At 46.3% G+C, this 19,221-nt stretch overlaps 1 protein-coding gene across 2 annotated transcripts in view; it reads left to right on the top strand.

Annotated features, from left to right (window-relative positions):
* ADD2 (adducin 2) overlaps positions 1 to 19,221 on the top strand; it is a 117,023-nt gene that overhangs the window by 66,225 nt on the left and 31,577 nt on the right. For both annotated transcript variants that reach the window (XM_066267341.1, XM_066267342.1), the window contains exons 3-8: positions 1,945 to 2,161; positions 3,126 to 3,264; positions 10,715 to 10,866; positions 11,319 to 11,399; positions 15,757 to 15,906; positions 17,310 to 17,453. In XM_066267341.1, coding sequence (XP_066123438.1) covers positions 1,979 to 2,161; positions 3,126 to 3,264; positions 10,715 to 10,866; positions 11,319 to 11,399; positions 15,757 to 15,906; positions 17,310 to 17,453 — 849 coding nt within the window. In that variant the 5' untranslated portion in view covers positions 1,945 to 1,978. The remainder of the gene's footprint in view (positions 1 to 1,944; positions 2,162 to 3,125; positions 3,265 to 10,714; positions 10,867 to 11,318; positions 11,400 to 15,756; positions 15,907 to 17,309; positions 17,454 to 19,221) is intronic.

Genomic DNA, 19,221 nt, shown 5'->3' with positions numbered 1-19,221 from the left:
AAGTGTATGAAGGCAGGTGGTGGTTGGTGTGGGAGGAGGAGTCCCAAACAACCACAGAAAGGGGCACCTGGAACTAGTGTTAGAAACACGAGGCTTTGTGCCATCTTCAGCAGGCTTGCTAGAAATGGCCAATACCTGGAATGCACAACTACCATTACACACTACCACCATTAACATCTAACTAGTGGTATTTCAACCCTGGCTCACCTATTAGAATCTTTATGTCCAGGTCACACCCCAGACCAATAACATTAAAATATTTTATGTCAGTTTTGATTTTTTTTAAAGTTCCCTAGGTGGTTCCAATGTGCAGTCAAGGTTAGGAACCAATGCTCTTAGGCCAAAGGTGCAGGCCGTCAGCTGATTTTTGAGAGACCCTGTGCATGTACCTTCCCTTGAACTTGCTATATGCCCTTCCCCAAAAGGGACGAATGCAAAAAAGGAAGGAAGGAAGATAGGAAGAAAGAAAGTCAACTGAGTGCTCCTGGCTGACGGGGTAGACCCCCACTGTCCTCTGAGCTAGTGCATCGTCCTCACCCACCCCACCCAGAGGGACTGTGAGTGGAAGGTAGGGCCATCACAGCTTCTGGACAACAAGGATAGGCTTACTAGCTGTCAGCAAGGCCTCTTTTTGTCAAGAGCTGCTGGCTGGAATGAAGGCTAAGGCGTGGGCTGACGGGATCAGGCAGAGGGATAGAACAGATCAGGAGCACCAGGCAGGAGCAGTCGTATTCAGAGAGCACTCTACCTCCTCGTGGAAGGGGAGTCCTTGGAAGTGAACTGAGGGAGGGGCAGGTTAAGGATGAAAGCCAGGTGTCCCAATCTCATGGAGTGCTCTTTTGTTAGTATCTCCCTACTGCTGTTCAAAAGCTAATTACTGTTCAACAAGACACTTGCCTTCCTGTGCTGAGAAGGTGATCAGCCAACAAGGAGAAGGCTAAAGCCCTGTAAGGCCCCCCGCTGGGTGTAGAAGGGGGTAACCCAGATTTGAGGGCCCAGCAGTGCTGACACAGAGGGAGTCTGGCCCCGTGGCCCCAGCCCCACAGCTGGGAAGTAGAAGTTGGAACTGCAGCCTGGTTCCTCTGGATCCAGTGTGGCAACAGGAAACATTCCCTCATCCATCGTTCAGGCATTTTAAAAAGGATGTTTGAGTAGAAAAAATATGTCTTTTCCCCCCTGCCCAACTTTCCAAAGGCGGCCCCCGTCCTCACTCAGGGACCAGGTCTGGAGGGATGGGACCCTGGGCCACCGGGTGCCCTTCAAACAGTGTTTACTCTTTTGTTCTCTCTCAATATTGACTTATTATGACTTCAGAGAGACTAATTTTTCATTAACGAAAGTTGCAGACCTTTTTTAAATTTGGAATTAGAATCCGATTCTGCATTGAAACACATTTGATAGGCTCAGGATCACCAGTCATTCCCTTACAGAGGCGAGAGCAAGTCAGAGTTCTGCAGAAAAGCATTGTGCAAAACGTTCCCACCTTTTTTGCATTCCCACTCTCTTTTCAGGTTCCTTTTGTGAATTTGCCACTAAAGTTTTTTAGGAGGCTTCTTAGAGGCTTGGCGTGTTAGATGCAGTATGAATTCCCAGTAAATAGCTTTATTCTGTGTAAGATATGCACACAGAAATCCTCAAAAAGGTCTGCGGGTCATGCTGGCACTGGGGGAACTGTCCACTTCTACCAGAGGGTGGCCTGGCGGGTTAGTCAGTAAGGGGTGGTGGACAACTGAGCCAGTGCCATATTTTTCATTTAGTCCGATGATGCATTAGCGCCCCCTATAGGTCCGCAGCTGTTGACGCCCTGCCCTTGAACCCACAGCTCCTCTTATCACCTCCAGGAGTAGCCTCATCCCCCTGTGAATATACAACCCCTCTGCTTTGGGACACGTGTACCCCGACTGGGAGCTCCAACCTGTCCGCCCCCTCACCCCTTCTCTGCAGGGCTCCAGGAGTGGATTGTAAGTCCACCAGAACAATGAGTGAGGAGACTGTCCCCGACGCCGCCTCCCCACCGCCCCCACAGGGGCAGCAGTACTTGGACCGCTTCTCTGAGGACGACCCTGAGTATTTGCGCCTTCGCAACCGCGCAGCAGACCTAAGGCAGGATTTCAACCTGATGGAGCAGAAGAAGCGCGTCACCATGATCCTGCAAAGCCCAGTGAGTGGTGTCTGACCCAGGCGGGGACAGGCGGGGACAGAAGGAGTTGCGCTGATTCTTCTGGGTGAACCTGCAAGATGACTCCCCTTTCGCTTGCTCAGGATCCTAGCAATTTTAAGCCAGCTCAACGAGACAAGGGTGTTTGATTTACTCTGGTCACTGGTGGTTGGCAAAATTTGGTTTATGTGCAGGTAGTATGGCCTGGTGGTGGAAGCAGGTGGGTCTGAGAGACAAGAGCCCCACTTCAGTTTCCAGTGACCCTTCTGAGCCTCAGTTTCCATCCACTCTTCCCTTCTCAGGCAGATGGCGATGGGAGGACTTCTCAGGCAGCAGATGGCGATGGGAGGAGTTAGTTCAGGCTGCTCTTTTTTTATAGATTCACCAGCATCTAAGCAGCCTGTTTCCTCCTGAGTACTCCCTACTGCCACCTGGTGGACAGGCATGTTTTGTATATTCATAGCCTAATGGTCTGAAAAGCCAGGCTTAGAATAATGGGGCATCAAAAGTGGAGGAGACCACAGAGGTCATCAAATCCTTCTGAAACTGAGGAAACTGAGGCCAAGAAGAGCCATTGGCACGGCTAGTGGACAGGGAAGTTGGCATACTTTTAAAATTCAGTTCTGTGTTTTAAAATGTCTCAATGACTAAAGTGATGTCCTGCCGTGTCTGATGAGGTAGGGGTCTTGACTATCGCTTAGTCACAGAAAGGACCTAGAATCCTGAGTACTGACGACAGGGCAAAGGGAGCAGGATCCAGTCCCAGCATCCCCTTGTTGCTCCCCATAGCAGTTTGGAGAGGCTCCTAAAATCCCAGTGGAATTACTCAATGTCCTCTGGGGCCTACGGATCCAAAATGTGGCCCTGGCTTAGCTGACCTGGGGTGGAGTAGACACTTGGAAGAGGGGCCCTCGGGCTCCTGCATGAGATGCACTGGGGGGACCAGGGCCTCTGGGCCTGCTTTTAGTCTTTCAGGGAGGAGCTGGAAGGCCTCATCCAGGAGCAGATGAAGAAGGGGAACAATTCTTCCAACATCTGGGCCCTGCGGCAGATTGCGGACTTCATGGCCAGCACCTCCCACGCAGTCTTCCCAACATCTTCCATGAGTATGTAGGGAGCTGGGGAGCTGCCAGGAGCAGAGGGTGGGGGAATTGGGGTGGAAAAGAGAGGAAGGAGCAGCGAGAAGCAGATTGGTTGCCAGGCTACGGGTAAGAGCTGCAGTTGCATTAGTAGACCTGGGGAGGCTGAGCAGCAGCCAGAGCGGTACCTGGCTCTGCTTCAGATGCTGCCATGATTTAAAGATCCACAGGAGAATTATTCCTGATGCCCAGAAATAGGAGGGAAAGGAGTTGTGGTGACTCAAAGGAGAACCTGTTTCTGGTTCTGCTGGGGGAAGGTACAGGATAACAGCTACTCTAAGAGTCAGGGCAGCCTATATAGGAATCTCCCCCTCCCCCCACCTCATCAGTGGGATAATATGAAGAGAAGAGCTTTGAAACTAAGGTTCCTTGCACGGCCTTTGCGTGAAGGCCCAGGAGTGGAGAGTGAGGATTCTGCTTCCCGATAACTTTAGTTCTGTGTACAGAACCGAAGAAACATCTTTCTGTGCTAGCAGCATCCCCTGCCTCTGGCTGCTCCTCCCTTAATCCCCTAGAGTCACTGCCTGGGAGATGAAGGGGGGATGGTAGGAGGCCACTGAAGCCAGCGTCTCCAGGTCCTAACAGAATCCAGCCTGGCTATAGACTGGGGCCCACAGCCCCCAGGGCTGGGCATGAACCCGTCTTCCTGGGCTCAGAAACTCTGCCTACAACCTTTAAGAAACAAACATCAAAAATACTTCCCTCTACAAGATGAATACAAGCTTATGGTGGAAAAATTTGAAAATATTCAAGAAAGGGAAGTTGCTGTACTGTGTTCTTACAACAAAGAAACTACTATTATCACTATTTGATATATATCATTTCAGCATTTTTCTCTTCATGTATATAGATTATGCGAACAAAAATCACATTATCCATACACATTTAATAGCCTTAACATGTGTTGACTAATTTTCACAAAATAAGTTATGTTTTATAATATAATTTTGAGTAGATATATGCTATTCTATGGCATATCTAAATATGCCATCATTTAATCAATTTTTCATGTTTTGGGATGTTTATATTTCCAACTTTTTGCTTTTATGAGCAACAATATAATAAACTACCTTATAAATAAATCCGATTACACCTGTGATTATTTTCTTTTTCTTTTTCTTTTTTAATTTTTCCAATGTTAGAAGCAGGGAGGCAGTCAGACTCCCGCATGCGCTGACTGGGATCCACCTGGCATGCCCACCAGGTGGTGATGCTCTGCCCATCTGGGGCGTTGCTCCATTGCGGCTAGTTGTTGCTGGAGCCATTCTAGCACCTTAGGCAGAGACTATGGAGCCATCTTCATTGCCTGGGCCAACTTTGTTCCAATGGAGCCTTGGCTGCAGGAGAGGAAGAGAGAGAGAGAGAGAGAGAGAGAGAGAGAGAGAGAGAGAGGAGAGGGGGAAGAGGGGAGAGGGAGATGGGCGCTTTTCCTGTGTGCCCTGGCTGGGAATTGAACCCTGGACTTCCACACGCCGGGCCTATGCTCTACCACTGAGCCAACTGGCCAGAGCCTGTGACTATTTTCTTAACATAAATTACTAGAAGTAGAATTGCTAGATTGAAGTATATGCCTGTTTTATAGACTTTAATGTATAATGTCAAATTACCCCGGAGAGAGATGGGACCAATTTACACTCCCAGCAGCCGTGCACTGGAGTGCCCATTTAATGTACCCTGATGCATAGTGTGTATTACGATTTGTTTAATCCTTGTGATTTGATAGGTGATGAAAAGTGCTTTATTTGTGTTTTAATGTGCAGTTACTAATGAGGTTGGATATAGTTTCATATACATATTGGACATGATTTTCTTTCTGTAGTAAATTCTATTATGAGCAACAATATAATCCTTTGCCAGTTTTTCTACTTGTGTATTCTTTTCTCATAGGTTTGCAAATCTTTATATAAAGTAAGACTATTTCTCTATTATCTGTCAAATATATTGGAGTTTTTGCCAATGTCCTGTTAGCTTTTTAATTTTGTTCATAATGTTTTTCTCTTGTTGAATGCTTTAATTTTCACATAGTAGACTCCATTGTTATTTTTCATTGTTTTCTGCTTTTGATTGCAGGCTTAGAAACACCTTCCCTGTGGTTTATCATCTGATAAGATATCCTTATTTATTCATTTGCCAATTTTTTCAACTATTTGTACAAGTTGATTCTTTTTTTTTTTCTTCTTGTTCTTTTCCAAGTGAGAGGAGGGGAGATAGAGAGACAGACTCCCACATGCGTCCCAACAGGGATCCACCTGGCAACCCCCATCTGGGGCTATGGTCATGACTTAGCTATGTTTAGCGCCTGGGGGGAGGCTCAACAGAGCCATCCTCATAGCCTGGGGCCAATGCACTCCGAACAGTGGAGCCATGGCTGTGGGAGGGGAAGAGAGAGAGGGAGAAGAAGGAGGGGGAGGAGTGGAGAAACATGCGTGCTTCTCATGTGTGCCTTGATCAGAAATCGAAACCAGGACATCCACAAGCCAGCTGACACTCTACCACTGAGCCAACTGGCCAGGGCCTACAAGTTGATTCTTTAAAATACCTTCAAAAGTATTTTGCCAAGTCTCCCCTTCACCTCAAAAAGTTCCTCTTGGGATTTTGATTGGGATTACATTAAGTGGATAGATTGAATTGGTGGAGAATTTTTAAAATCACAATTTTATATGAGAATGTAAAGTCCACAGGGGAAAAGTTATTTTTATGTTGTGTTCCATGCTATATCCTAGAATAGTGTCCTGGACTTAGAAGAGTGTCTGGAACATAGTAAGTACTTAAATAATATTTGCATGAATGAATTTTAAATCTTTTCAGAAATGATGTGTGTCTTCTATTTAATTTCTTCCTGGCTTTTGCTGCAATCGAGGGAAATCGTTGGATTTCCAGGGAATATATTTATGCTTAAACTAGTCCTTTATCAGACTCTTTAATTTAGTATCTTCTCATTTAATTCTTTTGGGTTTTGTATATAGAAAAATCACATAACTTGCAAATACTGGTCATTTTGCATCCTTCACTCCAACATCTACTCTTTGGTTTATATTTCCAGTTGTTTCATTGTATCTCTTAGAACTCTCAGAAGATATTCAATAATAGGTTAGAGAGTAATCATCTTGGTCTTGTTTCTGACTTTAATGGACATTCTTTTACCATGAGAGCTTGAGATGGTTGCTCTTTATTATGTTAAGGAAATTATTTTTTTGTTTTAGTTCGATATGAGTTTTTCTCAGCAATGTATAATGAATTTTATAAAATGCATTTTGGGCATTTATTGATTTTTATTTCCTTGAACTATTGATGAGATGAATTATATCAATAGATTTCTGAATATTGAACTCTTTCTTCATTCCTAAAATAAAAATAAATCATTCTGGTCTTCAGGAATCTTTTAAAAATACCCTTCTGGATTTGATTTGCTAGACTTTTGCATCCATATTTACACATGAGATTGGTCAGCAGTTCACTTTGGGGGGCAATCTTTATTTATTTGTCCTAATGCAATTTAAAGAAGATAAGAAGTCTCTGTTATTTGAAGATTTATTATTCACTTTGAAAGCCATCTAGATCTGGAGTAATTTGGATACACTTTTTTTCTCCTCAGTTTTATCTAGGACTTAAAAAAATTATTTGCCCTGGCCGGTTGGCTCAGTGGTAGAGCGTTGGCCTGGCGTGGGGAAGTCCCAGGTTCGATTCCCGGCCAGGGCACACAGGAGAAGCGCCCATCTGCTTCTCCACCCCTCCCCCTCTCCTTCCTCTCTGTCTCTCTCTTCCCCTCCCGCAGCCAAGGCTCCATTGGAGCAAAGATGGCCCGGGTGCTGAGGATGGCTCTGTGGCCTCTGCCTCAGGCGCTAGACTGGCTCTGGTCGCAACAGAGCCACGCCCCGAATGGGCAGAGTATCGCCCCCTGGTGGGCGTGCCGGGTGGATCCCGGTCAGGCGCATGTGGGAGTCTGTCTGACTGCCTCCCTGTTTCCAGCTTCAGAAAAATACAGAAAAAAAAATTATTTTGTTGTTTGTTGAGAAAATATTGGTTATATATTCTGAATATATAAACCATTTTTTGGAGCTTTTCAAAATTACTAGGATGATTTACACTAGCGTTTTTTTCATTTAAACTTTCTGCTATGAATGAGATGACCTCTTTTTCCCATTCCTTGTTGTGTATTCCCACTTTCTCTTCATGGGCCAGTTCAGAGGTTGGCTTGTTCATAGATCTTCTCACATAAGCCAATTCTTGGAATTTATATTGGTTCTACTGATTTTCTCATTCTCAATTTATTGCTTTTGCTTTTATATTTATTAATTCTTTGTCATAACTTTTTTTTGGTTTATTTTGTTGTTTATATTTTTCTAGAGAAGAATAAAATGGATGATTTCTTTTCATATTCAATTCAATAATAAAGATGTTAAAGGCTATGGGTTTCTCTAAGAATAAGTTTGGTCTAGGTAGAAGAGTTCTATTTTAATCTTATTTTTATTCTAAGAGCTATCTGGGAGTATATTTTCTCATTTTCAAATGATTGAATTTGCATTATTTTAAATATTTGTTGATAATGTCTGATTTTATTGCACTATGTTTAGAAAATGTGGCTTATTTAATGTCTTGTTGGGGACTTATTGAGATTTTTCTTGTGGCCTAATAATATCATTTAACAATGGTATATGGGTATGGATGCTCCCTCTAGGGCTAGTATTTAAACTAAATCTTTATTTGTTGTTTTTGATTTTGTAATAAATGAGAGTTGCATTAAGGATTCCACTGTACGTATTTGAATTTTGTTCATTTCCATTTGTTTTTCTGATAGCTTTCTCTTTGGATATCTTGATGGAATGTTATTGAAAGCATAAGTGTTCCTTTTAGCTATGGCTTCATTTCGGATTAACCCTTTAATCCATGTTAAATGATCTACCAAAAGGGCCTCTGTCAAAAGAATACTGTCTTCCCTGACTTCTACTTTGATAATATTATGACCTCTGTTTAATTTTTGTTTATTTGCCTGGCATACTTTTGATGATTCTTGTATTTTAACCAGTTTTATGTCACTTTCTTTTAGTGTTTGTTGTTTGGAAACCTCCTATATAGCATTGTCTCCTGCATTTATTGCTATAGTAGGGAAATCTGAAACCACCTGTTTTTTGTTCTTTTGTAGGTAACCAAATATTTTTTCTAGATGTTTGTAGATTTCCCCCCTTATCCTTGTATTTCAGAAATGTTGTCAGGAAACATAATTGTAGATATTTTCTTTTTATGAATTCCTCCCCACTTCCCCAGAATTCAGTAATTTGTATACATAGGTCTTTATTCAGTCCAGAAGTTTTTTTTCTATTAGATCAATTCTGATTATCTATATGCAGGCTCTCTGGCATTTGTCTCCCATATCTATCATATTCTCCCTCATCGTTTTCATGTCTCTGTCCTTACACTCTTCCACTTGAAAGAGAAACAGAACTGACCAGCATTCCTGTTGCCACACTGACCAGCATCTGTTAGGAAGACAGTTGTATGACTGCAGATTTGATTAGTGCACACCCAGGGCACCTGAGTCAGATGTACAGAGAGAAGGTCAAAATGTCATGTCACAAGTTCAAGACCAGCTCCATTTGCTTGTTCTTTGTCCAGCTCCATTTGTCTTAGAATTTTTTTTCAATAGTGTGTTCTTTAGTCTTAGCTTTCAGGGGCTTTGGTGGGTTTTCATCTTTCTCTGTGTTTTCTTAAGTAAATTGACTAAATAGCTCAGTTAGATCTGAGTCATAGGGCTGGTGCTCAGCGGCCCAACCTCTGTCAGGCTGGTCAGAATAAGCATGATTTTTAATAAGACCCTGAGAGCAGCAGCAGCGGATGGGGACTCCTGGGAGCCCTCTGTTCCCTTCTCCTGCCCTCAGGCCTGGGAGGGGTCATCCTCGCAGAGTGGGAGGGGGCCTTCGATACAGGATACAGAGGATATGATGGGGGGTTTAAAGACCTATTCTGACCTCCTGGGCATCACTGGGTAATCACACTTATTTGTGAGAGAAGGATTCAAAGAATTCTGGACCTGAAGCCTCTCCTCTCCCCACTTGGCTTTGTCTGGGGCCTTATGCTTTCGATAGACCTTCTTCTTACTGCCTGGAGTGAGCAAATAGTTAATTTCCTGTCAGGGTGATAAACTGAGAGGAGGAAGGGGCCCCAGACTGGTCCGCTTGAGTTAGAATTTGATTTTGGAGTTTTGCTATTGCTCTTTTTGCCTGTTGAGCTGGGTCTTTGGGTCACTTTTGTCACTGCCAGCCACGTTTACTGGACACATGTCCTGGGGTTTACCACCCTGGTAAACACAGGCCCTTTGGCTGCATTTTCTGACATGAAGTGTTCGAGGCTTGCTCTGCTTGCTTTCTGTTGGGCCGACAGCACCCAGGCCACCCCCATCTTCACACACCATCTCATTATTTCAACTAACGGCAAACCTGGTCCAGGACATGCATCACATTGTGTAGCAGCAAGGTTTATAGAGATGGCAGAAGTTTCCAAAGAGCATTTTAATCCATTATAGTTTTTAATGTGATGCTGGGAGAAGCAGCATTAGGAGGCTCCCAGCCAGATGTCATTTTACGCCGGAACACTTTTCTATTGATTCTTCAGCGATTCCTAGAGGCTGACAAATTGGAGTGCTGGGACTCAGACGCCCTCTTCTGCCTTCTTGAGGCCTGTAGGCCGCAGTCATCATGGTTAATGGAACAGACTGAACATCAACTCCTAGACCCTTTAGGTGATCTGAGGACCAGATAGGTCCATTTCCAAACCCCTCCCACAGCCCCCAAAATTCCCAAAGAGAAATCATAAAGAACTAAGGGTCTGATATCTGGAGAGGAGCCAACGAGGCCTGCTGAGACCTGACACCCTTCAGCCAGCCACAGCCACACTGACTTCTGGAAGTTTATGACTTGTCAGAAAAAGTTGACAAATTTACTTCTTGGCTGACTTAGTGTTCTATTTGTTCAGTTTCCAAAATCAGAGAAAATGTTATAGCACATGGTATACTTAAAACAGCCTGATAATAGCAGGTCTAGTGATCAGTAACTTCTTCATGAAAACTAACTGATGAAATATAACCATATTTGAACTCAGAAACTTATTCTTACTTCTATTTAATGTCCATCTTTAGGATTTATGGTAAGCTTGGCTTTCTGATAATTCTTTATTATTCTGCGGTCTTAAGCCTTGTCATGATTTTTTACCAAAAGCAATGCCATTCTTACCCAAATAAGCAGAGGACTTTTTGATTTCCTCCCCCTGGGTAAAGGTGAAAGAATGTGCAGCTCCCTGCTTGCTGAGGTCCCTCGCGCAGTTGTAGTGCCACTGAGAAGTCAGAGAGGACTAGTTCAGGGAAGGGGGGCCGGTGGGAGCCCCTGACCCTGAGAACGGCCCTTCCCTCCCCGTCCCCCTGCAGACTTCTCCATGATGACGCCCATCAATGACCTCCACACCGCCGACTCCTTGAACCTGGCCAAGGGGGAGCGGCTCATGCGGTGCAAGATCAGCAGCGTCTACCGCCTCCTGGACCTCTATGGCTGGGCCCAGCTGAGCGACACCTATGTCACGGTGAGGGGGGTGCCTTGGAGTGGGGTAGGGCACTCTGTGTGGCCTCCGCAAAATCCAAAGGGAGAGCTCCTGACTGTTTGCATTGCCATGGTACTGAGGGTGGCCTTTGGACAAAATGCTGAGCCCTTCTTTGGTTTTTAACCACTGTGGTCACCTGAAGTAACCTGGCCAGTGGACATTTCTCTGGATGAGGAGCTGGAAACTCCTGGATCCTATTTCTAGGGCTTCCTTTGACCATCAAGAGATTCATCTTGTAGCTCCATTTCCATAGTTGCAAATAAAGGCCAAGTTCTCTTCATCTCTCATGGGTTGGGGTGGGGATGGGGGAGATAAATGTTCTTGAGAGGAAGATTTGGGTGTCATGGGTTCAGGGGAAGAGGGGGCTCAAGCAGAATGTCCTTGGAAAAGACCCCCTTTCTTCTTGCCACTGAGAACATGTGTTTTTCCTCCAGCTGAGAGTCAGCAAGGAGCAGGACCACTTCCTGATCAGTCCTAAGGGCGTCTCTTGCAGCGAAGTCACGGCATCCAGCCTGGTGAGTACTATTTGGTGTCCTGCTGCTTGTTTCTTATTGAATTAACAGCACCTCTGTGCTTCTACAGTGAAAGGTCATCTCCATATTATCCACTGCTGTTCTGTCCCTGTGGAGCTTACAGTCTGGTGGGAAAGAAGAAACATGGTCACCAAAACATACTGAGTGCTCAGAGCATGATGGGAACAAACGTGAGGAGCGGACGGCAAGCGCAGTAGGAGGAAGGAGAGAGAGGCCTGGTCGTCTGAGCCTGGGATTGTACCACGGAGGCTGGGAATGGGGAGGCCTTTCTGGATGGAAAATACATTACAATGGCAGCCAGTGCTTCATGCCAAAGCAACGCAAGAGTTGTCTAGTGCTGGTGCCATTAGACATAGTTCCTGGGACCCGTTTTAGTTCTCCTGATCCTTAAGTATGGTAGGGAGATACTGCCAGAGGCTGGTTTCAATCAAGGAAGGTTTCTGGTTGTGAGGAGGAAAGTAGAGAGGACTGTCTTAGAAGCAGAAGCAGCCAGTGTTTCTTAGGTGTGTGGGCTACAGCTGCTGAACCAGCTGCTGCTCCTGGGAGAGGAGGGTGCCAGCTTGGGATCCCCGCCACGCTTGAGACACACTCAGATGCTAAGTTCAGGTAACCAGTTTAAAGAGCAGGCTGACAAAGTCACGGAATATCTGGGCAGGGCTGGGCCTCGAGGACTGCCAAGGCCACTTTATAGGCAGGAGAGGATACTAGTATCTAGCTAGGGTTAATGACTTGTAGAGTGCCACCCTCAGAGGTCATGGAAGGGTCAGACAGGGGCCACAGACCCAAGGACGGCACAGGCTCTGTGTTTAAGGCATACGGTCAGATGGGGGTGAGGGGAGGCAATCAGTGATTAAACTCAGACTGAAGAGTGCTCTGATGGAGACAAAGGAGGTTGGGAGCCTTGGGAAGGGGCACCGAGCTCAGCGGTGCCGTAGGAGGTAGAGGGGGCACAGCGGGAGCTGCTGGGATGAAATGGTGATGAAGGAGAGGAGTCCTCAGGAGCTCACTGTGGATAAGTAGACTTAGACCGGGGCAGCAGAGAAAGACTGGGCAGAGGTGATCATGTCCTCAGCAGGAGGGCAGCATGCACCAAGCCCAAATGTATGCCAGTCCCAGTTCACTTGGGAGGACAGGTGATTGAATAAGTCTGGCTCCCAGGGTGTCTCGAGGTGAGGCTGGGAAGGTGATAGGGACCCGATGATAAATGGCACTGAAGGCTTACTATGGTGCTTTGGCTTTATTCTGTTGGACATGGAGAACTTCTGAAACGTTCAGTAGGCGAACGATGCAATAAGGTTTCCATTGTAGAAATCGCCCTCTGACAACTGTGTGGAGGCAACTACTGACTACCGGCTGGGGCTATTGAAATGAGCCCGGAAGGAAATTCGGGGCCAGCAGCCTTAGTGGGCCTGGTGCACAGTTGGGTTGAGGGTGTGGATTGAGTTTGAAGAGTGAAAGACGTCAGTTGGCATTTGATTACCCTAGAACAGATATGACCTAGAGCTACAGGTTTAAGTCGTGGGTGTGAGACGTTCAGGGTGTGTACATAGACTTACTGCTGTTGTGCATGGTTGTGCAGCCTATGCACTGCACACAAGAGCCTGGCTGGTGAGGGATAGGGACGAGGGTGAAAGTCAATCTGTGTGCCACACTCTACACATGCCCTGGCACTGGGCCTGGTTTTCACATTTTCTCAGTGGAAGTGTCCATGCACCAAGCCCTGTGCCCCTGGTGCTGTCCTCAGACAGGGCTGTTCTCACTTGGACAAGGCACTATATAGGGGATAGTGGCTGCCCTGTTAGGCCGTAGGAATTCTTAAGAGATCACACATCCAAGGCTGAGATAAGGATTGCGTGAGATTGGAGAGAGGCTCCCAGAGAGGGACCTCTGTGCAGGCTGCACGTCAGAGGAAGTGGGGGAGTTGGGCTGAAGGGAAAGGAGGGGTCAGCATTGCGCACTTGTAGGTCTAAGGTTCCTGAGACCGGGCACTTGCTGCCACCTGCAGCAGTCGGCCACTTTGAATTCATGTTCATTCTGTAAATTCACTTAACATAGAAATTTGTAACGGGATTTGTTAAACATCTTCCTGATGCTTCTGCTTAAACAAATAATGTCAATATGCATGGCTCTTTTCCACACAGATCTGTCCTTTCCTTTGGTACCAGCCTGTCTGCTGGGCTTTCTAGAATGGGGGTGGTGGGCAATTTTTGGAACTGCCCAGTGTGCTGCATTCAGAGTGGTGGTATAATTTTAGGGGCCAAAATTGTCGAGATTTTTAAAAGCTAAACTAGCTTGTTAATAATGCCAGGGAACACCTGTCATCAAAGGTTGGGTTAACTACCAGCCGCAGGGAGGTTGCGCCCCAGGGACCAGGGGGAGTGTGCAGCAAGAAGGTGTTCAGAGGGGACTTGTCTCAGGATGTGGGTTTGTGTTCGGTGATTTGGGGAGTGTTGTAAGAAGGAGGCATTGCCCTGGCTAGTACACTGTCAGCTGCAGGGGCTATTCTGAAGCGGGGGAGGGCCCGGGATTAGGGGGGTGGAGCGAGGCTGGAGCTGCGGGGTAAAGAGGCTGCAGGGTCTCCTGTTGGCCAGTGGGGAGGGGTTGGTCATTTCTGTGCTGTGCAGCGTTGTTTCTGTCTGTGCTTAGACATGGTTAAGGAGCAGCTGTTTTGCCTTGCTGTGTCACGTCAAAAGTGACCTTCTCTGATGGGGGGGTTCTGTGAGATTGTTTATGTTGCAGGAGACACCACAGCCTAACTGTGTGATGGCCAACCAGAGCCACCAGCACTGTGTGCACCCCCCCACACACACACTCACACATGAGCATGTGATTTTTAGCCAAGATACTGAGTTGGAGTCAAAAGTAGATTATGAAACCAGTGATTACTTTCTACTTGTCAGTTAAGACCTTTTGGGTCATTGACAGTGCTGGGATTCAAATAATTTAACAACCGATTCTCTGCTCTAATGACCATTTTAAGTATAAAAAACCAATCTACCAAAAGGTAATTTATTATTTCATGCATTTAATACTTAAATAAGGACAATAAACCTGACCAGGTGGTGGCACAGTGAATAGAGCATCAGACTAGGATGCGGAGGACCCAGGTTCGAAACCCCAAGGTCACCAGCTTGAGCACGGGCTCATCTGGTTTGAGAAATGCTCACCAGCTTGAGCCCAAGGTCTCTGGCTTGAGCAAGGGGTCACTCGTTCTGCTGTAGCCCCTTGGTTAAGGCACATATGAGAAAGCAATCAATGAACAAATAAGGTGCCACATTGAAGAGCTGATGCTTCTCATCTCTCTCTTCCTGTCTGTCTGTTCCTATCTGTCCTTCTCTCTGTCTCTGTCACAAGAAAATTAAAATAAATAAATAAAATAAAAAGTAAAAGCAATAAAAGAGGTACACAAAACTAGATTGTTATAAGAAAGAGTTTCAAAATATTAATAAAAATATTAAATAACACCTGACAAAAACCATAAAACTGTTATTTGAGATATTTCTGTATTGCTTCTTGATTGGCATCTTTACTTGTGATTTTTTTTCACCTATGGACGGAATGAACATTAATTACTACAAGTACTTAGAATACTCTATTGTACAGATGAATGTTAAAATAGAGTAAGGAATGTAAATTTGTGATTTCCACACTGAGCAGCTGCCCAGCTCCCAGCTTAGAGAGAACCCTGATTACAAGTGCCATTTTAACAACCAGTTCGCCAAACTCAACCAAAAATTAGGTATCTGTTCTGCCAAACTGGTTCAAACTGGCTGAATCCTACCACTGGTCATTGGTAAATAGGTGTTTACTATACTATTTACCTTTGTATATGATTTTTTTTAATTCAAAAGAAGGAGTAAACAAAAGAAAGAGAAGGTGCAGCTGAGACATTATTGTCCTGGGAAGGCTGCTCTGACTCCCCATTTCACCAAAGACGCCGCCGTCTGCTTTTAGAGAATCCTTCAAATGACTGTTCCAGCACCCTGCGCTCAGAGTATTGTCTGTGGACCAGCAGCCTGGGTGTCATTGGGAACCGGTTAAAAATGCAGGCTCCCAGGCCGTGTTCTTGGCCTGCTGAGTTAGAATCTGCATTTTGACAGGATCTGCAGGTGATTCCTGTGCACGGTAGTCTGAGGAACTCCACTGTAGCATTTTTCGTGCTTAATTATAACTCCCTGTGTCCCCATTAGCCTGGGAGTTCACTGAGGACAGGAGCTGGGTCTCTTTCTCCCGGAACAGCAAGCACAACCATTGCCCATGAATGAACCCCTGTGGGGAGGCGGGGAAGGGCCTCTGCCTGTTCGGTGGCTGTAAGTCTCTCTCTTCCTCCCTGGTCCAGATCAAGGTGAACATCCTGGGAGAGGTGGTGGAGAAGGGCAGCAGCTGCTTCCCAGTGGACACCACGGGCTTCTGCCTGCACTCGGCCATCTATGCGGCCAGGCCCGACGTGCGCTGCGTCATCCACCTACACACGCCGGCCACGGCTGCGGTGAGCGTCGGCCCTCGGCAGCATTTTGCTCCCTGAGGCCAGCAGCAATCCCCTGTTACCTGATTTTCTAAGTTTCCCCCTGAAGAAAGGCATGAGACCCCCTAGCTAGTGACAGTCTCATCATTTAAACAGTTCTGGGAAGTCTTCCTGGAACTCATGCCAAAGTGAGGAGAAGGAACACCCAATGTGGGGGCCCGAAATTCTCTCCACTTTTCTAACTACAGATTGGCTTGGGGAGAATGTAAGGGTGCGTGATGTCTGCCCCACTGCACTCCCACCCTGCCACCTGCACAAACTGGCACCGCTCACCCAGGGGCAGCCCCTCTTCTGTTTCTCTGCTCAGGACAGTCCTGCAGGGCCCAGGGCTGGCGTCTGCCCCTAGGCCCCAGCCCCCAGCCCCCAGCCCCCAGCCCAGGCTCTGCTGAGGAGAGACCTTGATAGGAGATAAGACATTGGGAACCTAGGCTTGCCCACTTCTCAAAGCCCAGGTAGGCTGAGGTCTAGGGATGGGGGCAAAGACAACTGGAGAAAGTAAACACCCCCAAGGAGCAGGGCATCCCCTCGAGGTCTCTGGAAATTTCTCCTTGTATGTCTCAGACACTGCAGCATCACTTGAAAAGACAGCTGTTGGAGTTGTCTCAACCTTTACCCCATCCTTCTGCCCCCCAGGCCACACCAACAGGGGCGGAGCAGACTTGCCACCGGCCCTTGGTTTTCTCAGCAAAGCACGTTCATCACGAGCACTGAGACTTTCCAGAATTTGGGCCACGACTGGATGATGTCTTTGTGCCAAGTGTGCAGAGCCTGGGCTTACTTATGGGGCAAAATGAGTGAAGGAGGCCAAAGGGCTCCTCTAAGCCTCTCCTTGCTTTTAATAAATGGCAGAGCATGGTATTAGGTTACAACAGGGTTTTAACTCTGTTCCCTGGCACTCTTACTGTCTCATTGCTAGTAAAACAGGGCTTCACAAAGGGCCCCCCGTTAGTGAGGAGTCATGGCTGTTTCTGCACTGACCTCAGGGCTGAGAGTCTTCACCAACCCTCCCTAGATGACCCATGGCCCTGGCTTTCCCTAGCCTTGTGCCTGCTCCACCCCTGCCCCCCCCTCAGAGTCCCAGGACGAGAGCAAAGCAGGGCTGGCAGCAGCAATGCTTTCTCAGGTGCATTCTTTGCAGCAGTTTTCGAAGGTGATATGTTGGCATGGCTGCTGTGAAAACTGTGACAGAAAGACATTAGAGGAAGCAGCCAGAAAGCAAGACCCCAGCCAGGTGGAGAAGAGCCAGAGGAGTGCCTCTCTCCCATGCTTGTCCCCACACCCATGCCAGAGCAGAACTTGACTGTGCCACTCTGAGGAAAGGCGCTGGGGGAGCTCCAGGTGCTAACCATTTCGTCGTCTCCCTGAAGGTGTCAGCCATGAAGTGGGGCCTCCTGCCTGTCTCCCACAATGCCCTGCTGGTGGGGGACATGGCCTATTACGACTTTAATGGTGAAATGGAGCAGGAAGCGGATCGGATCAACCTGCAGAAGTGCCTTGGACCCACCTGCAAGGTTTGGCTGAGCTGTTCTGGGGACATTTCAGGGTTGGATTGTCAACAGCTGACGGGACAAGTGATACATGTTCATGGGCAACGTTTAGAAATCATGCATATGATAATGAAATATAGTTCTCTCTATCGTACCACACAGTGATTTGGGTGCACACCCCAAATATATTCTTTTTTCCCTCAGCAGTCAACACCTTTGTATGTTATTAAATATTTTCTACATCACTATTTTAAATAACTAAATTGTATCTCATTGTATGATTAGGTGTGCCACCATTTCTCTGAACCGTCCTTTCTGACTGGACATTGGAAAGGTTTCTTTCCCCCACATTTTCTTTTGATAGAAACGGCACTGCGGTGAAAACCCTTTCAGCTAAATCTCTGTATATGCTTGAGTTGATATCCTTAGGGTAAAATTCTGTGGGTGTACATTTAAAAATTCTTACACCACATTGCCAAATTATCCTCTCTGCCCTGCCACATCTGAAGTATATGAGAATGCTGCTTCTCTGTGGTCTCCCCAAATTTGAGTGCTAGCACATTTTTTTCTAACTTGATAGAGAAAAAGAGAATCTCATTATTGTTTGGTTAAAGTCTAAAGACTTATTTTATAACAGTACATAGTTGGGGTGATCCACTTAGTATCTCAAGTGTAGGAGCCGAATCTGGGCTGATGGACGCCTGCTCCTGTCCTCGGAAGGAACTCAGTGTCCTTTCCCATCTGAGAGTCACTGGCCCCCATCTCTGACACAGAGGAGAAATCCCTGCCACTCTCTTCTAACATTCCTCTCCAGAGCCTCATGAGCGGTACCTGGGAAGGGTGAGATGTTCACCTCTATGAACTGCTACAAGAAGTTGAAAGATGGGGCATTTGTTCTCTGCAGAATATTTTGTGGGCCAGAGTCATCATCTCTTCCCATTTTTCTGGCACCTGAGAGGGAAAACCTCCAGTTGTTTTCAGTAAGAGAGGATGTGATGATTAGGCCTCACCCCAGGTCTACAGGGACAGATCCCACACATGGGTCTATGTCCCAGTTCCCAGGTGAGCCTCAGCTGGGTTCAGAGACTTCTTGAGGATAAAAACAACCAAGGGGAATTTTTAGTACCTGGACCTTGGGAAGTCAAGCTCTGGGGATAAATTCATTTCTGGGTTTTCCCTCCTTTTATCAGCCTATCCCTGGCTGTCAGAAACATTGCATCAGCAGTAAGAATGCCTGTGTTCCAGTTCCCATTCTGCCCCTGAGTAGCTGGGAAACTTTCCATTTCTTTAGGCTTCCTCTACTGTAAAAGCAGTGAGTTAGATTAGAAGGTTACTATGGCCTCTTTCATGAAACTGTAGGGTCTTAGAACTGCCCGGGCCTCACTGAGTTTATGGAAAGGAAAGCCAATGTCACACGGCCTCCCTGGACATTGGCCTTCCTTTCCATAAACTCAGTGAGGCCTCCTGGGTGACTCCCAGGTTGACGAACTCACAGGGGCAAGAAGTTGCTTTTGAGGTTGGATCCTCATACCGGACATCAAATAATTTCTCTCACTTTAACACAAACTAGTTTTTCAGTCTTCTAAGCTCTCCAAAGCCTAAAATACCTAGACATTGCCCAAAGAAATCCATCAAAACCATTTCATTTCAGTATTAAAAAAGTCTTCTATTTCTTAGGGTTAAGATCACACGTGATTTTACACGGGGTACATTGTGGTGTTTGTGTAGGGGGAGGAATAAGGAGCTGGGAGGGGTGCTCTGAGATCGGATATGGAAATTGAGCTGAATAAAA

The sequence above is a fragment of the Saccopteryx bilineata genome, chromosome 3, assembly GCF_036850765.1.
Source record: "Saccopteryx bilineata isolate mSacBil1 chromosome 3, mSacBil1_pri_phased_curated, whole genome shotgun sequence".
In the NCBI taxonomy this organism is placed as follows: domain Eukaryota; kingdom Metazoa; phylum Chordata; class Mammalia; order Chiroptera; family Emballonuridae; genus Saccopteryx; species Saccopteryx bilineata.
The sequence above is the reverse complement of the archived record's forward strand: the minus strand, read 5'-3'. Positions and strand labels throughout refer to the sequence as shown.